Here is an 18,561-nt window from a genome sequence, read left to right as displayed (position 1 = left end):
AAGCCAAAAGAATGCGCCTCCTACAGTCTGCAGAGTGATTCTTAAGATTGTAGCTTTGAGGGTTTCGATTGCTCCGTGGTTATCACGTCCCCTGCGGTGCGGAATGAGATTGAACAGCATTTCAATTCGGAATGTGTGAGACAGCCAGTCTTTTGTTATACAGGGTCCAAAATATAAATATGTCTGTTAAATAAAATGCTCAGCGAGATTTTCAATCTCAATGCACAATGTTGCAGATCTCAACCACCAGTGAGAGCTTGCAAAAGGTCTGAAGAACCCAAGCTTGACACTGTACAGCGTATGCTAAAGCCATAACCCAAAATGGCAAAGCGGCGCCCAGATGGTTCCAAGAATGGGGGAGTGTCCAGGATGGATTATACATTACCCCACTGCTTGCCAAGGTGGATGAGAACATCAGCATCATCAGGTGAATTCACGAGGAATATATAAGAGGGCTGGTGCCAGGGGAGTTGTTCTTGAACTATCACCAAACCATCATCCATGTGAATTGTTGCTGAAAGCCCTGAAGCACGCGTTCACCTATTCGCACTACTGTCTCCATATCCCTTCAACAGACCCCGACCCCTCTTGGAGCGACGGGAGCCCCGTTTCACTAATCTACTAAATAAGAACCCCCCCGCAGCGTCAAAATGGCCCCACCCAAGGTATTCGTGTGAGTTAACAGCGCATTCCGCTCCAAACTAAGTATCCCACGGGCGATCTGACAAAGCTTAGGACTGGAGCTACTGGATACATCGGGGGAGATGCTTTCTTCCGTCTCAATGAAGTCCACCCGGAATGGGAGTTCACTGCACTCGTCCGCAGTCAGGAAAAAGGAGCGTTGGTTACTAGCAAGTATCCAAACACTAAGCTTGTGTACGGGGATCTCGACTCCGTTGCGCTCCTCGAAGAAGAAGCAAAGAAGGCGGATATCGTCTACCGTATGACATGTCCTTGCAAGATACTATCTTCTATTTCCTCTTCATACTTGTGAAGTATATGTTTAATCGTCTGGGAAATGGCTGGCTAACACGGTTTACTTATGATCTTGCTGGCTTCAACAGACTTCGCGGACTGTGACCATGTTGCTTCCTCACAAGCGATTGCCAAGGGCATAGCTGCCCACACGCCCGATCGCCCTGGTTGGTGGATCCACACTTCGGGAACAGGTATTCTCACATTCGAAGATTTAGGCAATTCGACCTACGGAGGTCTTCGCCCGAAGGAATACAATGACTGGGATGGAATTGGCGAAGTGACGTCTCTTCCCGACGAGGCTTTCCATCGAGACGTGGACAAAATCGTCTTGGCTGTCGGTGAGGTTGCTGCTGATCGGGCCAAGACAGCCATCGTCTGCCCCCCGACAATCTATGGCGCTGGACGGGGTCCAGGCAATACCCGAGGTTCCCAGATATACAACCTGGCCAAGTACGTTCTAAAGAGAAAGAAGGGCCTCCAGGTGGGCAAAGGCGAAAATGTCTGGCACGAAATCCATGTTTATGATTTGAGTGACCTATTCCTCCTCCTTGGCGAAGCTGCGGCTGCCGGCGGCGGGAAAGCGACTTGGGGAAAGGAAGGGTATTACTTTGTGGAAAATGGATCGTTTGTCTGGGGCGATGTGGAGAAGGCGGTAGCGAAGATTGCTTTTGACAAGGGACTGATCACCTCCTCAGAGCTGGAAATCCTGGATGGCAAGCAGACTGCAGATTTGTTTGCATTTGGGCCTTTCTCGTGGGGAACCAATTCGAGAGCCCATGCGATTCGTGCGAAGAAACTTCTTGGTTGGAATCCGCACCGGCCATCTGCGCGTGAAATTTTGCCTGATATCGTTGACCTTGAAGCAAAGGCCTTGGGCCTTGCTTGAAATTGTTAAAATTTATCTTGGGGACGTGCTAAATAGTTCCTAATACGGAAGACTGGGTCGAGCTTAGTGACTGTATAAGAAAAATACACAACATTTCCATATTTTCAACCTCACAATGGATACTCAGATACAATCATTCTTGACAAATACCTTCAGTGTCATACTAATAAATAGGTTCTTCGATTTCCCTCCCCTAAGCACTTGTCCCTTGTGCCAGCTTCCAACCGCACCTCCTTCCCCTCCCCTCCTTCCCCTTAACTCCTCCCTCTTCCTCTTCTCTTCTCTCCCTTCGGGGGCCTATCTATAAGGAATAGGTGGCACGTCTGGCAGAAGCCAATCATCTTATGAATTGTTAATCAAGTAATGAACACTGCTATATTATCTGACAAGTAGTAATCATTGACACCGAGAGCACATCTCCTTAATAAGTCCTTTCTTCACGCGTTGTTATACGTACAAGATCTCTGAGCAGTACCATATGAAGGTCTCAGAGCACCGTTCTCTCAGAGATCTTCAGACATCTATGATGAGAAGACAAAGATCAGGAACATAAGAAATAATTTTACCAGCGTGATTCATTCAGTCTTCCATACTCATGTCCGGTCGTTACCTAACTCCGTCAGTAGTTACCCCCGAAATCAGGCCAGGAGACTTCAACTCTAGCTAGTTCAGATTGTTAATGCCAATCCCGCCATGTCCAACAAACCCGGTACGCAGCCTGCTATGGTAGAGTTAGTATGCATGGTCATGAGTAGTTATCTCATGAAAACAGATATGCAATTGAATTGAAACTCCACCGAACTCCTCCATGAATGGTCGCTCTGTAGCTCCCTGTGGTGTACACAGTGCGTTCTAGCAGAGATTTGAAAGCCATTCCGTCCATCGAGCTCAACTTGTAAGTCATTTAAAGTATGGACACGCTGCCGATCATCACGAACTTGTTTCCAAGCTCCGTCTTGCTGACAAATTTTGGACCGAAAAGTTTCGGTCAAGCTTCGGTGGCGTCAGTTCCTGCAGGGCAGAATACTACAGCAGTAGTTACTTACTTCCCTTAATGGTTGACCGCCAACTAGCAAGACTTAAGTCCGCAGCTGTAGATGATATGTTAGATAGTGACGTAAGGACCAATTCTCCTGATAAGTAAGTCGATGAATCAAAGTATGAGGTGACAAATCAGCCCAAAGGGTAAGCAGGGGCCGCTGTCGAGATAGGAGTTTGTGAAAAGGATTTAATTCAATCGTCCATTGCCTCCAATTTTATTGATCTTTTTTGGAAATGGAATTTGGTTCCATTAACCATTACAATCATTCCCTGCCTATTGCTATCTGCGAGGAAGCACAACATATTCCCTCTTCCATCTACTGCTTTTCAGCTCCAGAATGGCAGTTGAGAAAACCGAAGGCGATAGTTCAACCAGCCGTGCAAAGGACTCGACTACTGAGGCTGAGAGTCCCACAGCAATCGAAAGCCCTACACTAGATACTCCTCCACGCAACATCGACGGATGGAAATGGTATCTGACCTTCATATCGATCCTAGCCTCAACCTTCCTCTATGCCCTCGACGTGACAGTGGTAGCCGATCTGCAGGCCGTTATCGTGGAAGAACTCGGCGGCATCCAGAACTTGGCATGGCTGAGCGTCGCTTTCCTGCTCTGCGCGACCGCTGTTAACCTGGTCTGGGGCCGAATGTACGGCCAGGTAAACGTGAAGTGGCTCTTCATCGTTAACGCGGTCATTTTCGAGGTCGGCTCGGCCATCTGCGGCGCCGCCCCATCCCTCAATAGCATGATTCTTGGTCGTGCCTTAGCAGTCATGGGGGGCCCCAGCTTGTATGTTAGGTGCATGACGCTTATTGCCGCCACCACCACGTTCACGGAGCGGCCATTGTCTGTATCCTGCACCGCCTTGACATGGGGACTTGGAATTGTCCTAGGCCCTGTGGTCGGGGGTGCTTTTAGCGAGTCTGATGTGGGCTGGCGATGGGCATTCTATATCAACATTTTCATCGGCGCCGCCTGTGCCCCCTTTTACCTTCTCCTCATCCCAAGCATAGACCCGCGCCCGGGAGCGACTATCAAGGAGCGGTGGGCCGAGCTGGATGACCCGGGTATCCTGCTGCAGGGCGGCGCGCTGACAGCCTTCATTCTCGCGCTTAATCTGGGCGGACTCACGTTCCCGTGGAATTCGGCGCGGATTATTTCCATGTTTGTCGTCGCTGGTGTGCTATTTATCCTGCTGGGCATCCAACAAGCCTGGGCTATCGGCACCTGCCCCTCGCGTCGTATTATTCCAGTGCAGTTCTTCCGCTCACGTACGGTGCTCCTCTTGTTCAGCTGCACAGCTGCCTCTGGCACATGTGCCTTTGTGCCCATTTTACATGGTTCCTCTTTTCTTCCAGTTCACGCGTGGCGACACCCCGTTAGATGCAGGGTGGCGATTGCTGCCTTTAGTGATAGTAATGATCGTGTTTGTCTTTATCAACGGCACATTGATGGCCAAACTAGGGTATTACATGTCGTGGTACTTGGTAGGCGGTTTTCTGACCATAGTTGGATCCGGCCTCATGTACGTTGTCGAGCACGACACCCCTCTCAGCCGCGTTTACGGGTATACCGTACTCATAGGCACCGGCGTAGGAATGTTTCTCCAGGCCTCATTTTCCGTCACCCAAGCTGTGGTCGACCAGGAAAATGTCGCACCAGCCATCGGGTTTATCACATTAGCACAGTTCGTGGGGATTACAATTGCTCTTGCCCCTGCCAACGCCATCCTCCTCAACGCCAGTCAGGACCAGATTCAGGAGATCCTACCGGACGTTGCCGGGGCGGACATTCAGGCGGCCATCCTGGGGGCTCGTTCTGGCCTGGTGCAAAACTTCTCTCCAGACCTCAAAATGTGGGTGCTTGATGCCATTGTCAGTGCCATTGACAAAACATATGCGCTAGTCATCGCAGGGGGCGCCCTTGTAGCAGTCTCAAGTCTCATGATGCGCCGCGAGAAACTATTTTTCGCGACCGCAGGTATTGCTGCTGGTGCCTGAGAAGTCTTAGGTTTTCTTTTCTATTTGGTTTCCTAGTGTCAAAATTCTTTGATATATTAGCAAAATTTTGTGCTTAGACTCAATTTTGTACTTCAATCATCCAGATGAAGTGGTTTGTGGGTTCTGTGGCATTCTTTTGCTAATGAGCAGAAGACTGGTGGTGGCGAGTCTTTGAGAGATTCAGGATTTATCGTATTTGAAAGGAGTTTGATCATTGTCAGGTGTTGCAATGTATGAGATTCCCAGCTAGTTATCTACATAGTAATATACGATTAATGGAGATAGTTGAGAGTTGTGGTGTTTCGTCACAATGTACTATCGAAGGATCTTTCAAGCATCCTCGGTGCTTGCTCTCTTCTAATCCCCGTGGAGTGCTCCCTTCTTTTTGGCTTCTTGTGTTCCTTTCTTTTAATGAATGTATGTCTGGACAGAGAAGTGTAAGTGGGTTGTTGAAAGACAGGACGTTCTCTAGGGAAATGAGTGAGGTTGTGGTGGCTGGCTAGCTAACTTAGATGCACGCTTACCAAAACTCGCTTAGCGCACAAGGCTTGCGGCTCTTCCCCGTCCAGGTGGCTAAACCGAATTGAGAAGGCTAAGGTCCGGACAGCAAATATTCAATCGACAACTTCAACTGCGATTCACGCAACCGGTGGACAAAGCAAACGCGATTAACCGAAAACGATCAGAAAGCTGTGAAAGGCTTGTGGGCCTTCTTGTTTAACCTTCCTTATGGATAGTCTGCGACTGGTAATCCCCCTTCCCCTTCGTCTTTCTGTGCTACTTGACCTGTTTACTCACTGAATCATTGATGTCTTCGCAACAATCCAGATAGTCAAAACCTTATGAATCGCTCTTTCAACGCGTCAAATTTCATTCTCCTGAGCGACAACGCGCCCCCAAGCATCCACCATGGCTCCTCCGGCTGGTGGGAAGCGTAAACGCGGCGATAGGTCATGGCCTGGAGATGCGGCAAACAGTGGCCCGCGGCCTTCTCCTCATCGTCCAGGAAGCCTCAACCTGGCCCAGCAGCAACAACAAAACCAGTTCCATAGCCAAGGTCGGGATTCACAGGATAACCATGGTAGGGGAGCACGAAGAGCAAGCAGAGGCAGTAACCGGAATGGTACGCCAGTGCGAAGAGGGAGCGACGCTCACAACTCCCACCAGAAAGAAAGCTCTCCTTCATCGAGATCTGTCATGGCATCACCTAGAGAACCCCCCGAACCTTCTCAACCAAGCAGGACTCCCTCCGCCCCAATACCTAATGCCGTGGCTAAGCCTCTGGCGACCCCCTACTCCTACGACTACGTTACACAGGAGTGTATTGAGAGCTGGATGTCGACGGGCAAGAAAAATGTCGTCGAAGCTGGGATCAACGCCCGGAAGACCGAGAGCGCCATGGTTATCTCGTCTATCTTCCAGGAGATTATCCAGTCGGTTTTTGATGGCCGAATATCTGCAGTCGATGGAGGGACGTGTGTGAAGGAGATTGTTGGCGAAGACGTGACTACTGATGAGGCAACCGATTCGGGTGAACCGAACAGCGCTGTGATTCCACCTTTTGATGCGCGTTCTCTTTTCCTCGATACCCTCTCTATTATAACAGACGCAGACACCACACATCCTAGTCTTCGCACCCTTGTCTTTTCGACAGGCATCTCGTCCTCCTTGATGCGACAGCAGCTCGAGACTCCCCTACTACAATCTCTTGGCCTAATCCGCGATACTTTTGCTCGTATGGGAATTCGCAAACAAACAAATCTTCTTTATCGTCAGTCAAACTATAACTTGCTACGAGAAGAATCGGAAGGATACTCTAAGCTGTTAACCGAATTGTTTACGACAAGCAACAATGAACCCCCTTCGGCCGAAGTTGTTGAAGATACTTTTGAAAGGGTCAAAGCTATGATTGGAGCGTTTGACATGGATGTTGGAAGGGCTCTCGATGTCACGCTAGATGTGTTCGCCGCAGTTCTCGTGAAACAATATCGATTCTTTGTCAAGTTCCTACGCGTCAGCTCGTGGTGGCCGAAGGACGAAAATTTCCTTCGCCGGTATTGCGGGATCGCGGAGTCCGGTTTACCTAAATGGGCGCTACCTGGCTCTGCTGGCTGGTCTACAACAGAAGAGGACCGGGAAGAGGCTCTTCGTATGAACGAAAATCGAGATCGAGTCTTATGGGATAGAGCTAGGGAAGTTGGCATCCGTGCGTTCTTCGAAATAGGTCGGAACCAGTCATTAGACTCAGACCAATTAAGATCCATATCCGACCTCGGAAATATCGTCCCGGATGACGATAAAGAGACTCGGGAGTGGATAGAGCGGACGGGGACGCTACCACCGAAGGGAAATAGGGTTGCAGCGCAACTTTTGGGATTCAAGCTACGGTTTTACTCTTCCAATGCTCGAAATCCGTCTGACATTCTACCGGACAATCTCATCTATCTAGCTGCTTTGCTCATAAAAGTTGGTTTTATATCTTTACGAGACCTCTACCCCCACCTTTGGCGACCTGACGAGTCTATGGACGAGCTGAAGGAGGAGAAAATGAAAGAAAAGGAGCAAAGAGAACTGGCAGCTAGACCTGGTGCTGGAACAATGAACGCTTTGATGATGGCTGGTGCCCTAACCGACGACACTATACCTGTACCACTTCCTAGACCTCGAGAAGCTGACACGCGCGCAGCAACCCCTGCCAAGGACCAGGACGCGGACAAGTCGGCCCAACCAAAAATCGAAGAGAACAAAGAAGCACTACCGGAACCAACTGACCAAAAAGTACTACTATTAAAAAGTCTGCTTGCTATTGGCGCCTTACCAGAATCTCTTTACATCCTTGGTCGATTTCCCTGGTTATTAGATGCATATCCCGAGCTCCTGGAATATATCCACCGTATAATACACTACTCTTTGAGCAGACTTTGCGGTTTATCGCGGCCAATGTCGTCAAGGAATGACATTAATGATCAGAAGAAGATCACTAGTTCAGACCAAGCAAGCCTTCCGAAGGGAAATATCCGTTTGGCGGATCCCCCGCCCCGACGCGTCCTTCGCTGGGCGTTGCTGGATAAAGAAGATACCAACGATGGAACCGACTATCGATTTTATTGGGATGATTGGACTGATAATATACCCATGTGCCAGACAGTGGATGATGTATTCGCTCTCTGTGAATCATTTTTGAATCTCTCCGGGGTTAAAGTCGGACAAGATCCTAGCCTATTGACGAAATTGGCTAGGCTTGGGAATGAAAGTCTACTTAGCGATCCGTCGGACTCAAACCGAACGCGATGGCGAGATCTTTGCAAGCGTCTCTTGGTCCCGGCTTTGAGTTTAACCAAAGCAAACCCTGGTGTTGTGAACGAAGTTTTTGCGCTCTTAAGACATTTCTCGCGAGATGTGAGGTATTCCATCTATGCTGAATGGTACTCTGGCCAAACTTCGCGACTTCCCGATATCAAAACTGCGTTCGATCAAGCGCGAGCAGAAACGAAGGATGCCCTTAAAAGACTAAGCAAAACCAACATCAAGCCGATGGCTAGAACCTTAGCCAAAATCGCGTACGCTAATCCGGGAATCGTTATCAGCGTTGCTATAAACCAGATCGAAGCATATGAGAACTTGATTGAAGTTGTGGTAGAATGTGCCAGATATTTCACGTACCTAGGATACGACATCCTAACCTGGTTACTAATCAACTCTCTTGGGCAGAAGGGAAGGAGTAGGGTTCAAGAAGGAGGGCTTCTGACTAGCAGATGGCTCAATGCGCTTGCATCCTTTGTCGGTAGGGTATTCAAAAGATATTCTACCATCATGGACCCCGTTCCTGTCCTTCAATATGTTGGGGAGCAGCTTCGGCAAAACAACTCCACCGATCTCGTTATTCTAGAACAACTCATAAGTTCAATGGCGGGAATCGTGACCGACACAAACTTCAACGACTCTCAAATTCAAGCAATGGCCGGCGGCGAACTGCTACAGTCTCAGACCATGTTACAGCTTCTCGATAAGCGCCACGAATCAAAGATAACCTCCCGACGACTTATGAAGTCTTTGGCAGATTCCAAACTTGCGGGACAGCTTCTCATATCTATTGCGCAGGAACGGGCCACCTGTATATTCAAGGAATCAGAGGCTGATGACGAACTTAAGCTCCTTGGTAATATCTTTGACGAAATCCACCGGGTTTTGACTCAATATATCGACCTCCTTCGGAGCAATTTTACAGTTGAGGAATTTGACGCGTTCGTGCCGGACGTTGCAAGTCTCATTGGTGACTTTGGATTGCAGCCTGAGGTCGCGTTCTGGATTACCCGCCCTAGTGTTGCACATCAGATTGCGGAAGTCGATGCAAAGAAGCGGGAAGAGGCCGCGAAGAAGGCGGGAAGCGAATCTATTACTCCTGCCGTTGCGCCGTTGAAGACTCCCGATGGCGATGTGTCAATGGTGGATGAGGGTGAAGCTGTCGAGAAGAAAGATTCATCCGAAGATGTGGTCATGGCTACTGAAAAACCTGCCCCTACTTCGAATGATACCCAGAGTGAGGCGCCGTCGAACACGCCCAATACGCCCCTCGCCGCTCAGCCGACCCCTGAAAATGTACCATGGCATCCTGTACTTGAAGGGCTGATGGAGAAAATCAAAACCACAATGCCGCGAAGTACGTGGGAAGTTGTTGGCCTTCCGTTCTTTGTCACATTTTGGCAGCTATCACTGTATGATATTCATGTTCCGCAACGGGCTTACGAAGAGGAACTGGAACGTCTCAAGAAGCGGATCCAGGCTATCTCCCAAGACCGGACTGATGTTAGTGTGGCTGGTACTTTGAAAAAAGATAAGGAAAAAAAGCAGATTAACGACCTCCACGATCGAATTCTAGCAGAAAACAAGGCACATCTTAAGTACTATGGTTTAACTCGTGCACGTTTACAGAAGGAGAAGGACCGCTGGTTTGTTGGATTGAGAGGGAAACATGAGGCCCTTAACATCGCGGTCATGGAACAGTGTCTATTGCCTCGATTGCTTCTCTCCCCTATTGACGCTTTCTACAGTTTCAAGATGCTCAAGTATCTGCATTCGTCCGGGACACCCAATTTTCGAACGGTGGGATTCCTTGACCAACTGTTCCGTGAACAGCGGTTGACTGCAATCATTTTCCACTGTACATCTAAGGAAGCTGACAATTTTGGTCGTTTCCTCAATGAGGTACTACGTGATTTAATGAGGTGGCATGCCGACAAGGCTGTCTACGAGAAGGAAGCGTATGGGACTAAAAGGGATCTCCCAGGCTTCGCCATGGCTGTGGACCAAGAGGGGAAGCCAAAGTCATTTTTGGATTATGAGAATTTCCGCCGAATTCTGTACAAGTGGCACCGCATTTTTGGCGCTTGCTTGAAGACGTGTCTTTCAGGAGGCGAGTATATGCATATTCGCAATGCCATCAGCGTACTGAAGGCTGTGGTTCAACATTTCCCTGCTGTTAACTGGATTGGCCGAGACATGCACACCTGCGTCAACAACCTCAAGACATTGGATCCACGCGACGATGTCAAAATTCCAGCCGCCTCGTTGATTGGGGATCTGAATAGAAGGGAAAAGAAGTGGTTACTTCCACAAGCGTTCATGATTGTGAGTCTACCTGCTGGCATTATGGAAGGTGGAGCTAATTCGCCAAAGAACGAACCGTTACCCGGTGACAAGGCCAAAGCACGCACACCGCAGCCCCGGCCAACTACTCCCAAACCTTTGAATGCCTCTGCCCCTGACTTCAAACCACAGGGGACGTCAACCACGTGAGTCGATACAAACCTTGCCCCCCTCCGACGAAATGGGACTTTTTTCTGATTATACTTAGGGTAAATGGTGCGCGGCCTCAAGGGCCTGGAAAAGAAGTTGAAGATGGTGAAATCCAAGACGCGAAGACGTCGGACGCGAATATGAGTGATGCAGCCACGAAACCAGAAGCTGTGAAAGGCGACACCCTACCCCAACAAGTACCTAGTGCCTCTGGCACTAGAGAACCGACTGCTCCGGGCAAACCGGACCGAGTGGAACAGAGCGAAATTCCTGTCACGACACAAGAAGACCAGCCAGCAAAAGCAGCAAGGCCTGTGGAAGCTCCAACAAGAGCATCCTCACAACCACCTTCGCAGCCCCCCGTGACCACCCTAACCCCCCAAGCAGATGCACAATCCCTTGCTCCAGGTCGTGGCTCTTCTCCCGCTCCGCCACGAGTAGTTGGTAAGCCACCTTCGGAAGCTTCCCATCCGGCAGGCATCCCAAAACGCCCAGATGTCGATCGATACCCTCCTCAGCCTAGCCCTCCTGTCCGTGTTCAACCCAACCTCCCTAATCAACCGGAACCTCCTCGACCCTTTAAGCATTCTGATGACCGTACGCCTATGAGACCACCCGGCATGCCCGAGGAACGAAGAGATGCGCGGGACAACAGACATCCGGATCGCATTGGGCGATTTGGTGGACAAGATCGTGAGAGACCATTTGAGCATCCTTTCTCTACCGAACTTCGAGGCCACACCCGGCCAAACGACAGGCTTGGGGACCGGGATAGGCTTGAAGGCCCTCGGATGGATAAAGACTTTCCTGCACGCCCTCCCGAAGATCACCTTGGACGTCCAAGCTACAGAGATGCACGCCCTTCGCCGAGAGATCAGGAATGGTCTGAAAGGATGAGCAGGGGAAGGATGTCTCAAGCGGATGCCTTCCAATCCCGGCAAGAACCGGACCGGCCTTTCAGAGATGGCGATATACATCCATATCGACAGTCCAGTGTTCCTGAATCTCACGATCGTGACCATCCTCTCCGCCTATCTTACCCCGAAACCCCGTCACACCAGCGTCATGAACATCCAAGACCTGAACGGGATGATAGAAGAAGCCGTGGCTCTCGCCCCCCTAGCCCTACCAAGGGAGATGATTCCCGGCCTCCCAACAGACCCGATAGGCGAAATGAGCGCGAAGAGAGGAAACCTGCAACTTTTAATTCTCACCCACCACGCTCAGAGGATCTCCCGACTGGGCCAAGAGGAGACAGAGCCACTCATCCTACGGCAGGCGATAACCGTCATGGCCAAGAGTCGCGATCAACGTACCCGCCATCGACAACAGAACCGTCATATGGAAGGTTGAATCAAGATTCAAGATTCCCCTCGCGCCCGCAGGAGCCGTTTGAGAGGGCTCAGGATATCCCGTCAGGCCCTAGGAGAACTGCCTCTCAACGTGGTGGGAGAAATCCGCCTCTATCGCAACCACTTCCGATTCCACCACAACCATCAGACCGCCAGCCACCTACAGGACCATCAAGCCGGCTATCCACACGGAATCCAACCCACCAGGACCAGCAGCCCGCGGTCACCGCGCCTTCTGCGCCTGTTCCGCTGGACAAAATTGATACATCCGGTATTCATCCTGACCGCTTAAAAGCGCTTCAAACTCCCGGAGATGATGGAACTCAATCATCTTCACCTACCTCAGCTTTACCACCGTCTGGCCCACGGAGTGGTGGCTATCCACCTTCTGGCCATTCGCCAACTACTCGAGGACCCCCTGGATCTACATTTTCAGGGGAGAGGGGCCGGGGAGATAAACGATTTGCAGGCCTGAACAATATGCTTCAGCAGTTTGGCGGTCCAGCAGATAAAGCTGGGATGGGCACTTCGATAAGAGGAAGGGGTGCGAATCGCGCCGGTAGCAATTCACTCAACGCTCCGTCGCCTCAATCCACCCGACCGCATACTCCTGTTGGCGGGAAGGCTGACACTTATTCTGGTTCTGCGCCCCCATCAGGAACAGAAAGGCCGGAGCTTTTCCCTGGTCGCTCTGATGCCGCACCACCACCTCCACAAGACGAACCTCGTGGACCTGGTAGAGCTGGTCGGAGAAGTGAAATTATAGAGGAGGCCCCCCGCCACTCTAGCGGTACTCGCACTCCAGATCGGGAGAGGGATCGTGAACGCGACCGTGAGAGAGAACGCGAGAGAGAAAGTGAACGGGAACACCGAGATCGGGACCGGGAGCGCGATGCCACTCGTCGAGGCGAAGAGGACAGCGTAAGACCAAGCACGAAACGGGACGAGTATCGAGAACGCGATCGAGGTCGTGCAACAGAAACCAGCAGCCGGGACCAGGCTCGCGGTTCACGAGAATCTTCATCACGAAGAGGCGCACAGAGCTCGAGCGCAAATAGAGAGCCAGTCTCCGCTAGCAGGCGGAGAGACAAGCGAGAACGTGACTCAGGTACCCAAGAGAGCCAAAGCCGTGGCGGTAAACCTGACATAACCCCGCAACCTCCTCCACCTCCTCCGCCTCCTCCACCACCACCACCAAACGATCCGGAAGGCCGGAGATGGAGTAGTGGTGGTCGAGGTGACGATCGCAACAGAGATCGTGAGCGAGACCGGGACCGGGACCGCGATCGCGATCGCGAGCGTGAACGGGATCGAGAGCGCCGAGACGCTGGTAGCGGACGTGGAGGCAATGGTGGTGCTGGTGGCACAGGCGGCAGCGGCAACGGGGGAGGCACTTGGCCCCGGAAACGTGGAAGACCCACTGGTGCCAACGTGGATGACCGACCTAACGTTGCCCCCTCCGCTAGGCACGGAGGTGAAAATAAGAGGCCCAGGCGTGGGCATTGATCGCTTTTTGATTATTTTTCCTAAAAGTGTCTTAACGGTATTACTTCGCTACAGACCAGTTTTCTCTTCTCTTTTCTATCCATTCCTTTGTGCCATTTTATTGCTCTTTCCTTTGTGACATTTTGCAGCTCCATAATCATGATGGGAATCATTTAAGATCATTTTCTTTTTTTCACTCAGAAGACACATTAGGCGGTATTAGAATGGGATGTATGAACATTAGGTATGAACATTCGCCAAAAAAACCTTTTGTTGTCGTTTCGCTTGTTGGGCCTGAGTTTGTTTGGCGCCCCTTTTTTGTCCCTCTATTTCTCCTGTAACCGTCATATTTAGGGTTATATATCAAGCATGTCAACCCATTCCTACCAGCTCCTAGTTAATCTAAAATAAATACATCTTCGCTCGCTTTCCATATTTATTATTTATTCCCCTCCCTTCGCCCGCTTGTGGTATTAATATATATCATATTTCGCAATACTTCGGGTTGATGAGTTACCCACCCGCCGCGCAGCTCCTCGCAACACTTTTTTACCATGACTCAGCTCCCCTTTAAAGGATTTGATAGCGCGGTATATAACTAGTTCTCCTATTCTAGAACGAATGAATGGCTTCGACATGGCCCAGGTTAAGGCTAGCACACAGATTACAAGCAACATAAGAATTCTCCATATATACAAAAACGTACAGTACATCCCTGTGCAAACTTAGTGGCGAAAGCCATACCTACACGAATTAAAACCCTGCCTGATACGAGAATGAAAAGTGACTTTAATTTTATAACTATGTTGAGCTAGTTAATTTATCTAAGCATTGGTTCATTCGATTCTTCAGGAAGATTGCGAAAGGAGACGCGATTTACTATTATGATGAGAGATAGTTGAGCTTATATCAGTGGAGGTTATCCGATTGGATGAACCGATGGACACGGAAATTAATAATTAAGGCAGTGCTCCGCCCAACCTTGACAGAAAGAAGTTAAAGTAAATAAATAAATAAATCAATGAAATAAAATAAAAAATCCTAGCATATATATACAATCATGAAAAGGAAAGAAATGAAAGGAAATTGCCACCAAAGGACGAAATGGCGTTTCTTGCCCCGAAAATATGAATATGAAAACATCAATAAGGAGCAAGATCAAATGTAGGGGAGGGGGGTTATACAATGGGTGCGGTAAAAAAAAAAATTTAAATAAATAAAATGAATAAATAAAAAATAAATAAAAATAAAAAATAAAAAATAAAAGAAGAGAAAAAAAAATAAAAGAGAAATAGGATAACATCTTGTCAAAGTCATAGCGGGAAATGGTGGTGGTATGTAGCCTGGTCTGTATGTTCCGAGGGAAAACAGGATAAGAGGAAATGAAACGATAAATCAAAAGGAAAGAGGGGGAAAAAATAGTTACAGTAGACAAAATCTTCCCGCATTTATCGTAACGTCGTCTAGATCAAATAGACACACAGGAAACGCCTTCAACTACCTCTAGTAACTACCTCGCCTCCACGATAGCACTGAAGCCAAGAACATTGTTGATCTTTGCAACGGACTTCTTTTTCCCAAGGGTCAGCAGCGACAACTTCCGCACAAGTGTATTTTTCGTCTGCTCGTCCAACTTGTTGGCATCTACAGGTTTGCTGGTGGCGGATTGTTCCTTGGCGTTAGCCATATTCCAAGCAGGCGAAGTTGGTGGGGTTGGTTGGATTGGCGGAGGAGGATTTGAGTGAATGGCCGCCGTAGCTCTATTTGTGTCTGGGGATGTTGGGACACTGAAGCCGCCTGACATTTTTTCCATAACAGCCCGCTGGAGCCCTAAACGGCGCTGCTGTTCCTCAACCGGGGTCAACACTTTTTCCAGCCCGTTTGCGTCGATTATTGTCTTGCCGGTCGTGGAGCGTGAGGTCCATGATTGTGCATAAGAAAGAGGGCTTATTGATAGATCCCTTTCGGTCGAATCATCGAGCATTGGAGATAAATTGGTGTTGATTTTGAATATTTGTTTCGCGGGGGTTTTTTCTGTTTGACATTTGAGGTCGGTATGCAGTGGGTTATTATTTTCCAATGCCGGACTAGCAGGTCCGTCGGATCCTCCCAGTTGAGAGTTGATCTCTATCTGCTGTTGGTGAGGTGATATATTCCGTTCTCTTGAGGAAGACGTAGCATGAGATTCTCGATTGACAAATTGAGGTAGAATTGAATGTAGCCCCGCATCTATTTGCTCCATCTCAGCTGTCGTGCATTCCTGGATCGTCCAAATATCCGTAGCGAAGCCATTTGTAGAGGACATACCATATGGAGGTTTCGGGCTTCTCAAATCCTTCCAATCTTCTTCCAGCGAGTTGATGAAAGTTTCGGGTAAGGGGTTGTGTTCCCTGGTGAAATGACTAGGGAATTTTAGCTCGTCTATTGACGAGGATATCTTACCAACCTCTTCTACAACAAGTGGCGCCGTTGATTGCTCTGGTTCGAAGGCATCCACGAAGTAGTCATGGGTCAATACTTGCTTCTCTTTTAGGTCCAAACACACCTTGTCCTCCGGATCTAAGGCGCCACTTTCATGCTCATTCGACAAATGGTCCGAACCAGAAGCAGGATCATCGTTTACGGCTGAAGCGATATGATCTGGGATGGTAAATGATGAGATCTTCAAGTCCGGGAAGTGAGAACCTGTAGGACTAACATCCATCTGGTCCGCGCATGTATCATCAAATTCAGTCCATCTGTCTGGGAATTCAATTTTCTGGGAAAGAAACAGGCATGCATTCTGTAACTGTGTTTCTGCCGCAAGGGATAAACATTGTCGATCGGTTAAGGGAGACCGCGGTCTTGAGCTGGCAACCGCATTGTCGATGTCGTAATACTTGGTTTTATCCTCGACATTCTCGCGGGGTCTGTGAGGCGCTCGCTTCTACGGTACGATATGTCAATACGGGGTGTTTGTAAAAGTGAAAGGATATATCTATCGTAGGTCGAGCGAGCGCGAAAAAAGGGAAAATGAAAAGGAAAAACGTACAGGGCTAATCAAAGTGGAAAGTCGTCGTATCATGATGAAATGCGCCCAGGAGGCCGGGCAATAAAGTCTGATAATGAGGACAGTAGAGTAGTCTGCCGAGGTCGAAGAGGCTCACCAACACGACAGAGACCTTAGTAGCGGCCAATTATTTTGTTTTGCGGATATGGCTCAACGGAATCTTTGGTCATGTATAAAAGTACAATGAGAGAGTTGAAGGGACATATATCTTGATTTCACCAAGTCACCCCGACCCGACGAGTCCTTTGGACAGAAACCGAGACAGAGAATCGCAGACGTCAGAGAGGGTAGTTAACCTGTTCAGTCACATATTGGTACGATCCGGCACATGGTCATGCCGTCCAGAACGTACTTTTGCAGGTTTGATAGAAACTTGATAGAAACTTGATGAAACTTGATAGCACATGAGGATGAAACTTGGAGTAGGAGGGAGAGCTTCGCAGCAAGAGAGCAAGAGACAAGGTGGCGGATGGCGGGTGGCTTATTAAAGGGTCGGTCACCCTCCGGCACATCTGTCGGGGGGGAGGGGAGAGACGGTGTAACCAATAAAATAGTAGTGCTGGGATTTACACTCCCCTTTGATCACCAAGGGTTGATGGAAGGGTTGGTTAAATGAAGCTAGCTAGCCAAGGCAAAGTGTGAGTTATTGGCTCAGCGTGGGTTTTCACTGGATGGAGGTCAACCTTCTCGCAAGGTGGGATGTTGAGTTTAACCCTGTAATTGCCTTTCACCAATTAATATGGAAAAAAATAATGGGAATCTTATGTATAAGCAGAAATTTAAACTTATCATCATCTATCTGCTGTAGCTGTGACGTGCGTCTATCAAAAAGAGGGGGTTGTGTGTATAAATTGCTGGATGTTTTTCCTGTGGTAGTTATTAATCTTGTTTCTACCGTGAGGCCCCATCGTTAATATCATTCTTGCCTGCAACTGGCAAGGCTCGGGTGGGGTCGGTCTGACTGTTGCAATACGCAGTAAAGCCTTAGCCCATTCCGAAGATATAGCGCTCATCCTGCAAGGACGGACGGGAAAATAGCGTAGAGCATCAACTGTGAAAGTCTGTGACTGTGACTAGTGAGATTCATCCGGGCTGGGCTCAACGCGCAAACCAACCCCCACATCGGCTGCCACTTCGCAGATTCGCAGGATGTCAGGATGCTCGAACCAACAGGGAATATTTCGCGCAATAACTCTGGACTGTTCATGCCGCCCAATCAACTGCTTCGAAAACAACACCAAAGAAACACCTCTTCAAAAGTTGACATCACGAACGATGAACTCTCCGGGTTTGGGGGAAAATAATGCTGTGAATCCCATATCCCATCCCATAACATCATCATGGTTATCTGCCTACTCTGAACAAGAGAAATCAGTATTCGGAGCCTGCGCCTTGTAAAATCAACAACCTACATGTTTAGTATTTCTCATGTAGAAAAACCACACGATCACTTACCTCCCTAGTATGCTCTTTAAGAGCACTCACTTGAGATGAAGATGGGATTTGGCCCCCCCTCAGTTTATCGACAGGAAACGCTTCACGCTCAGGGCCAGCCACTAGCAAGTTGCAACCAGTGATAACGATAAATGAGCAATGCCGACAGCTCTAACTCCACGGCTAGCTAGGTTACGAGAGTCCAGCCCGCTGCTCCAGCTTCCAGGTTCAACCAGATATTCTCCGTCAAACCGGCTCATTAATTATTATTATTGTCCAGCGGCGCACGCCCGCTCGTCCCCCCGCATTGTGCTGACAGATGGCCTGGATGCCGCTACTACCTGCGGGCGGTGAAAGTACGTACCAACACCCACAGGCGGGAAATCATGGCTTGGAGGCTTGGAGGGGATTTGGGAATGGACTGGGTGGTGTTTTGTGGGGGAGAGAGTTTGTTTTCACTGCTCAGCGGCTTTGCGACAACTGAGACAGAACATCCACCGAAAGCTAGCAAATTCTAACCTCTTTTTTTTTTTTTTTTT

General features: G+C 49.1%; 4 protein-coding genes across 6 annotated transcripts; 3 read left to right on the top strand and 1 right to left on the bottom strand.

The window, feature by feature from the left end:
• Positions 1-230: 230 nt before the first annotated feature.
• BDBG_04095 (nucleoside-diphosphate-sugar epimerase) lies at positions 231-2,287 on the top strand. Its single transcript, XM_002625180.2, has 3 exons — positions 231-673; positions 736-941; positions 1,065-2,287. Exons 1-3 carry the CDS (start codon positions 651-653, stop codon positions 1,862-1,864), a joined length of 1,029 nt encoding a protein of 342 aa, XP_002625226.1. The 5' UTR covers positions 231-650; the 3' UTR covers positions 1,865-2,287.
• A 956-nt stretch (positions 2,288-3,243) lies between these two features.
• BDBG_04094 (MFS drug efflux transporter) lies at positions 3,244-4,906 on the top strand (the record flags this gene model as incomplete). The annotated part of the gene is made up of 2 exons (XM_031721536.1): positions 3,244-4,182; positions 4,265-4,906. 2 exons carry the CDS (start codon positions 3,244-3,246, stop codon positions 4,904-4,906), a joined length of 1,581 nt encoding a protein of 526 aa, XP_031578124.1.
• Positions 4,907-5,513: 607 nt separating this feature from the next.
• BDBG_04093 (tho2 protein) lies at positions 5,514-14,226 on the top strand. The gene is made up of 4 exons (XM_031721535.1): positions 5,514-5,653; positions 5,735-10,534; positions 10,583-10,698; positions 10,761-14,226. Exons 2-4 carry the CDS (start codon positions 5,816-5,818, stop codon positions 13,558-13,560), a joined length of 7,635 nt encoding a protein of 2,544 aa, XP_031578123.1. The 5' UTR covers positions 5,514-5,653; positions 5,735-5,815; the 3' UTR covers positions 13,561-14,226.
• BDBG_04092 lies at positions 14,074-18,561 on the bottom strand. 3 transcript variants are annotated; one of them, XM_002625177.2, is made up of 4 exons: positions 18,044-18,495; positions 16,571-17,945; positions 15,847-16,465; positions 14,309-15,768 (listed from the first exon to the last, which is right to left on the bottom strand). In XM_002625177.2, the coding sequence occupies exons 2-4, from the start codon at positions 16,601-16,603 to the stop codon at positions 15,050-15,052; spliced, it is 1,371 nt and encodes a 456-aa protein (XP_002625223.1). In that variant the 5' UTR covers positions 16,604-17,945; positions 18,044-18,495; the 3' UTR covers positions 14,309-15,049. The 3 variants fall into 3 exon arrangements, with proteins under 3 accessions (XP_031578121.1, XP_002625223.1, XP_031578122.1); XM_031721534.1 differs by having other exon boundaries at positions 14,309-16,179; positions 16,238-16,465; XM_031721533.1 differs by having other exon boundaries at positions 14,074-16,465; positions 18,044-18,561.

Source organism: Blastomyces gilchristii, assembly GCF_000003855.2.
Source record: "Blastomyces gilchristii SLH14081 genomic scaffold supercont1.7, whole genome shotgun sequence".
NCBI classification, from domain to species: Eukaryota; Fungi; Ascomycota; class Eurotiomycetes; order Onygenales; family Ajellomycetaceae; genus Blastomyces; species Blastomyces gilchristii.
This window is presented reverse-complemented; position numbering and strand designations above follow the sequence as displayed.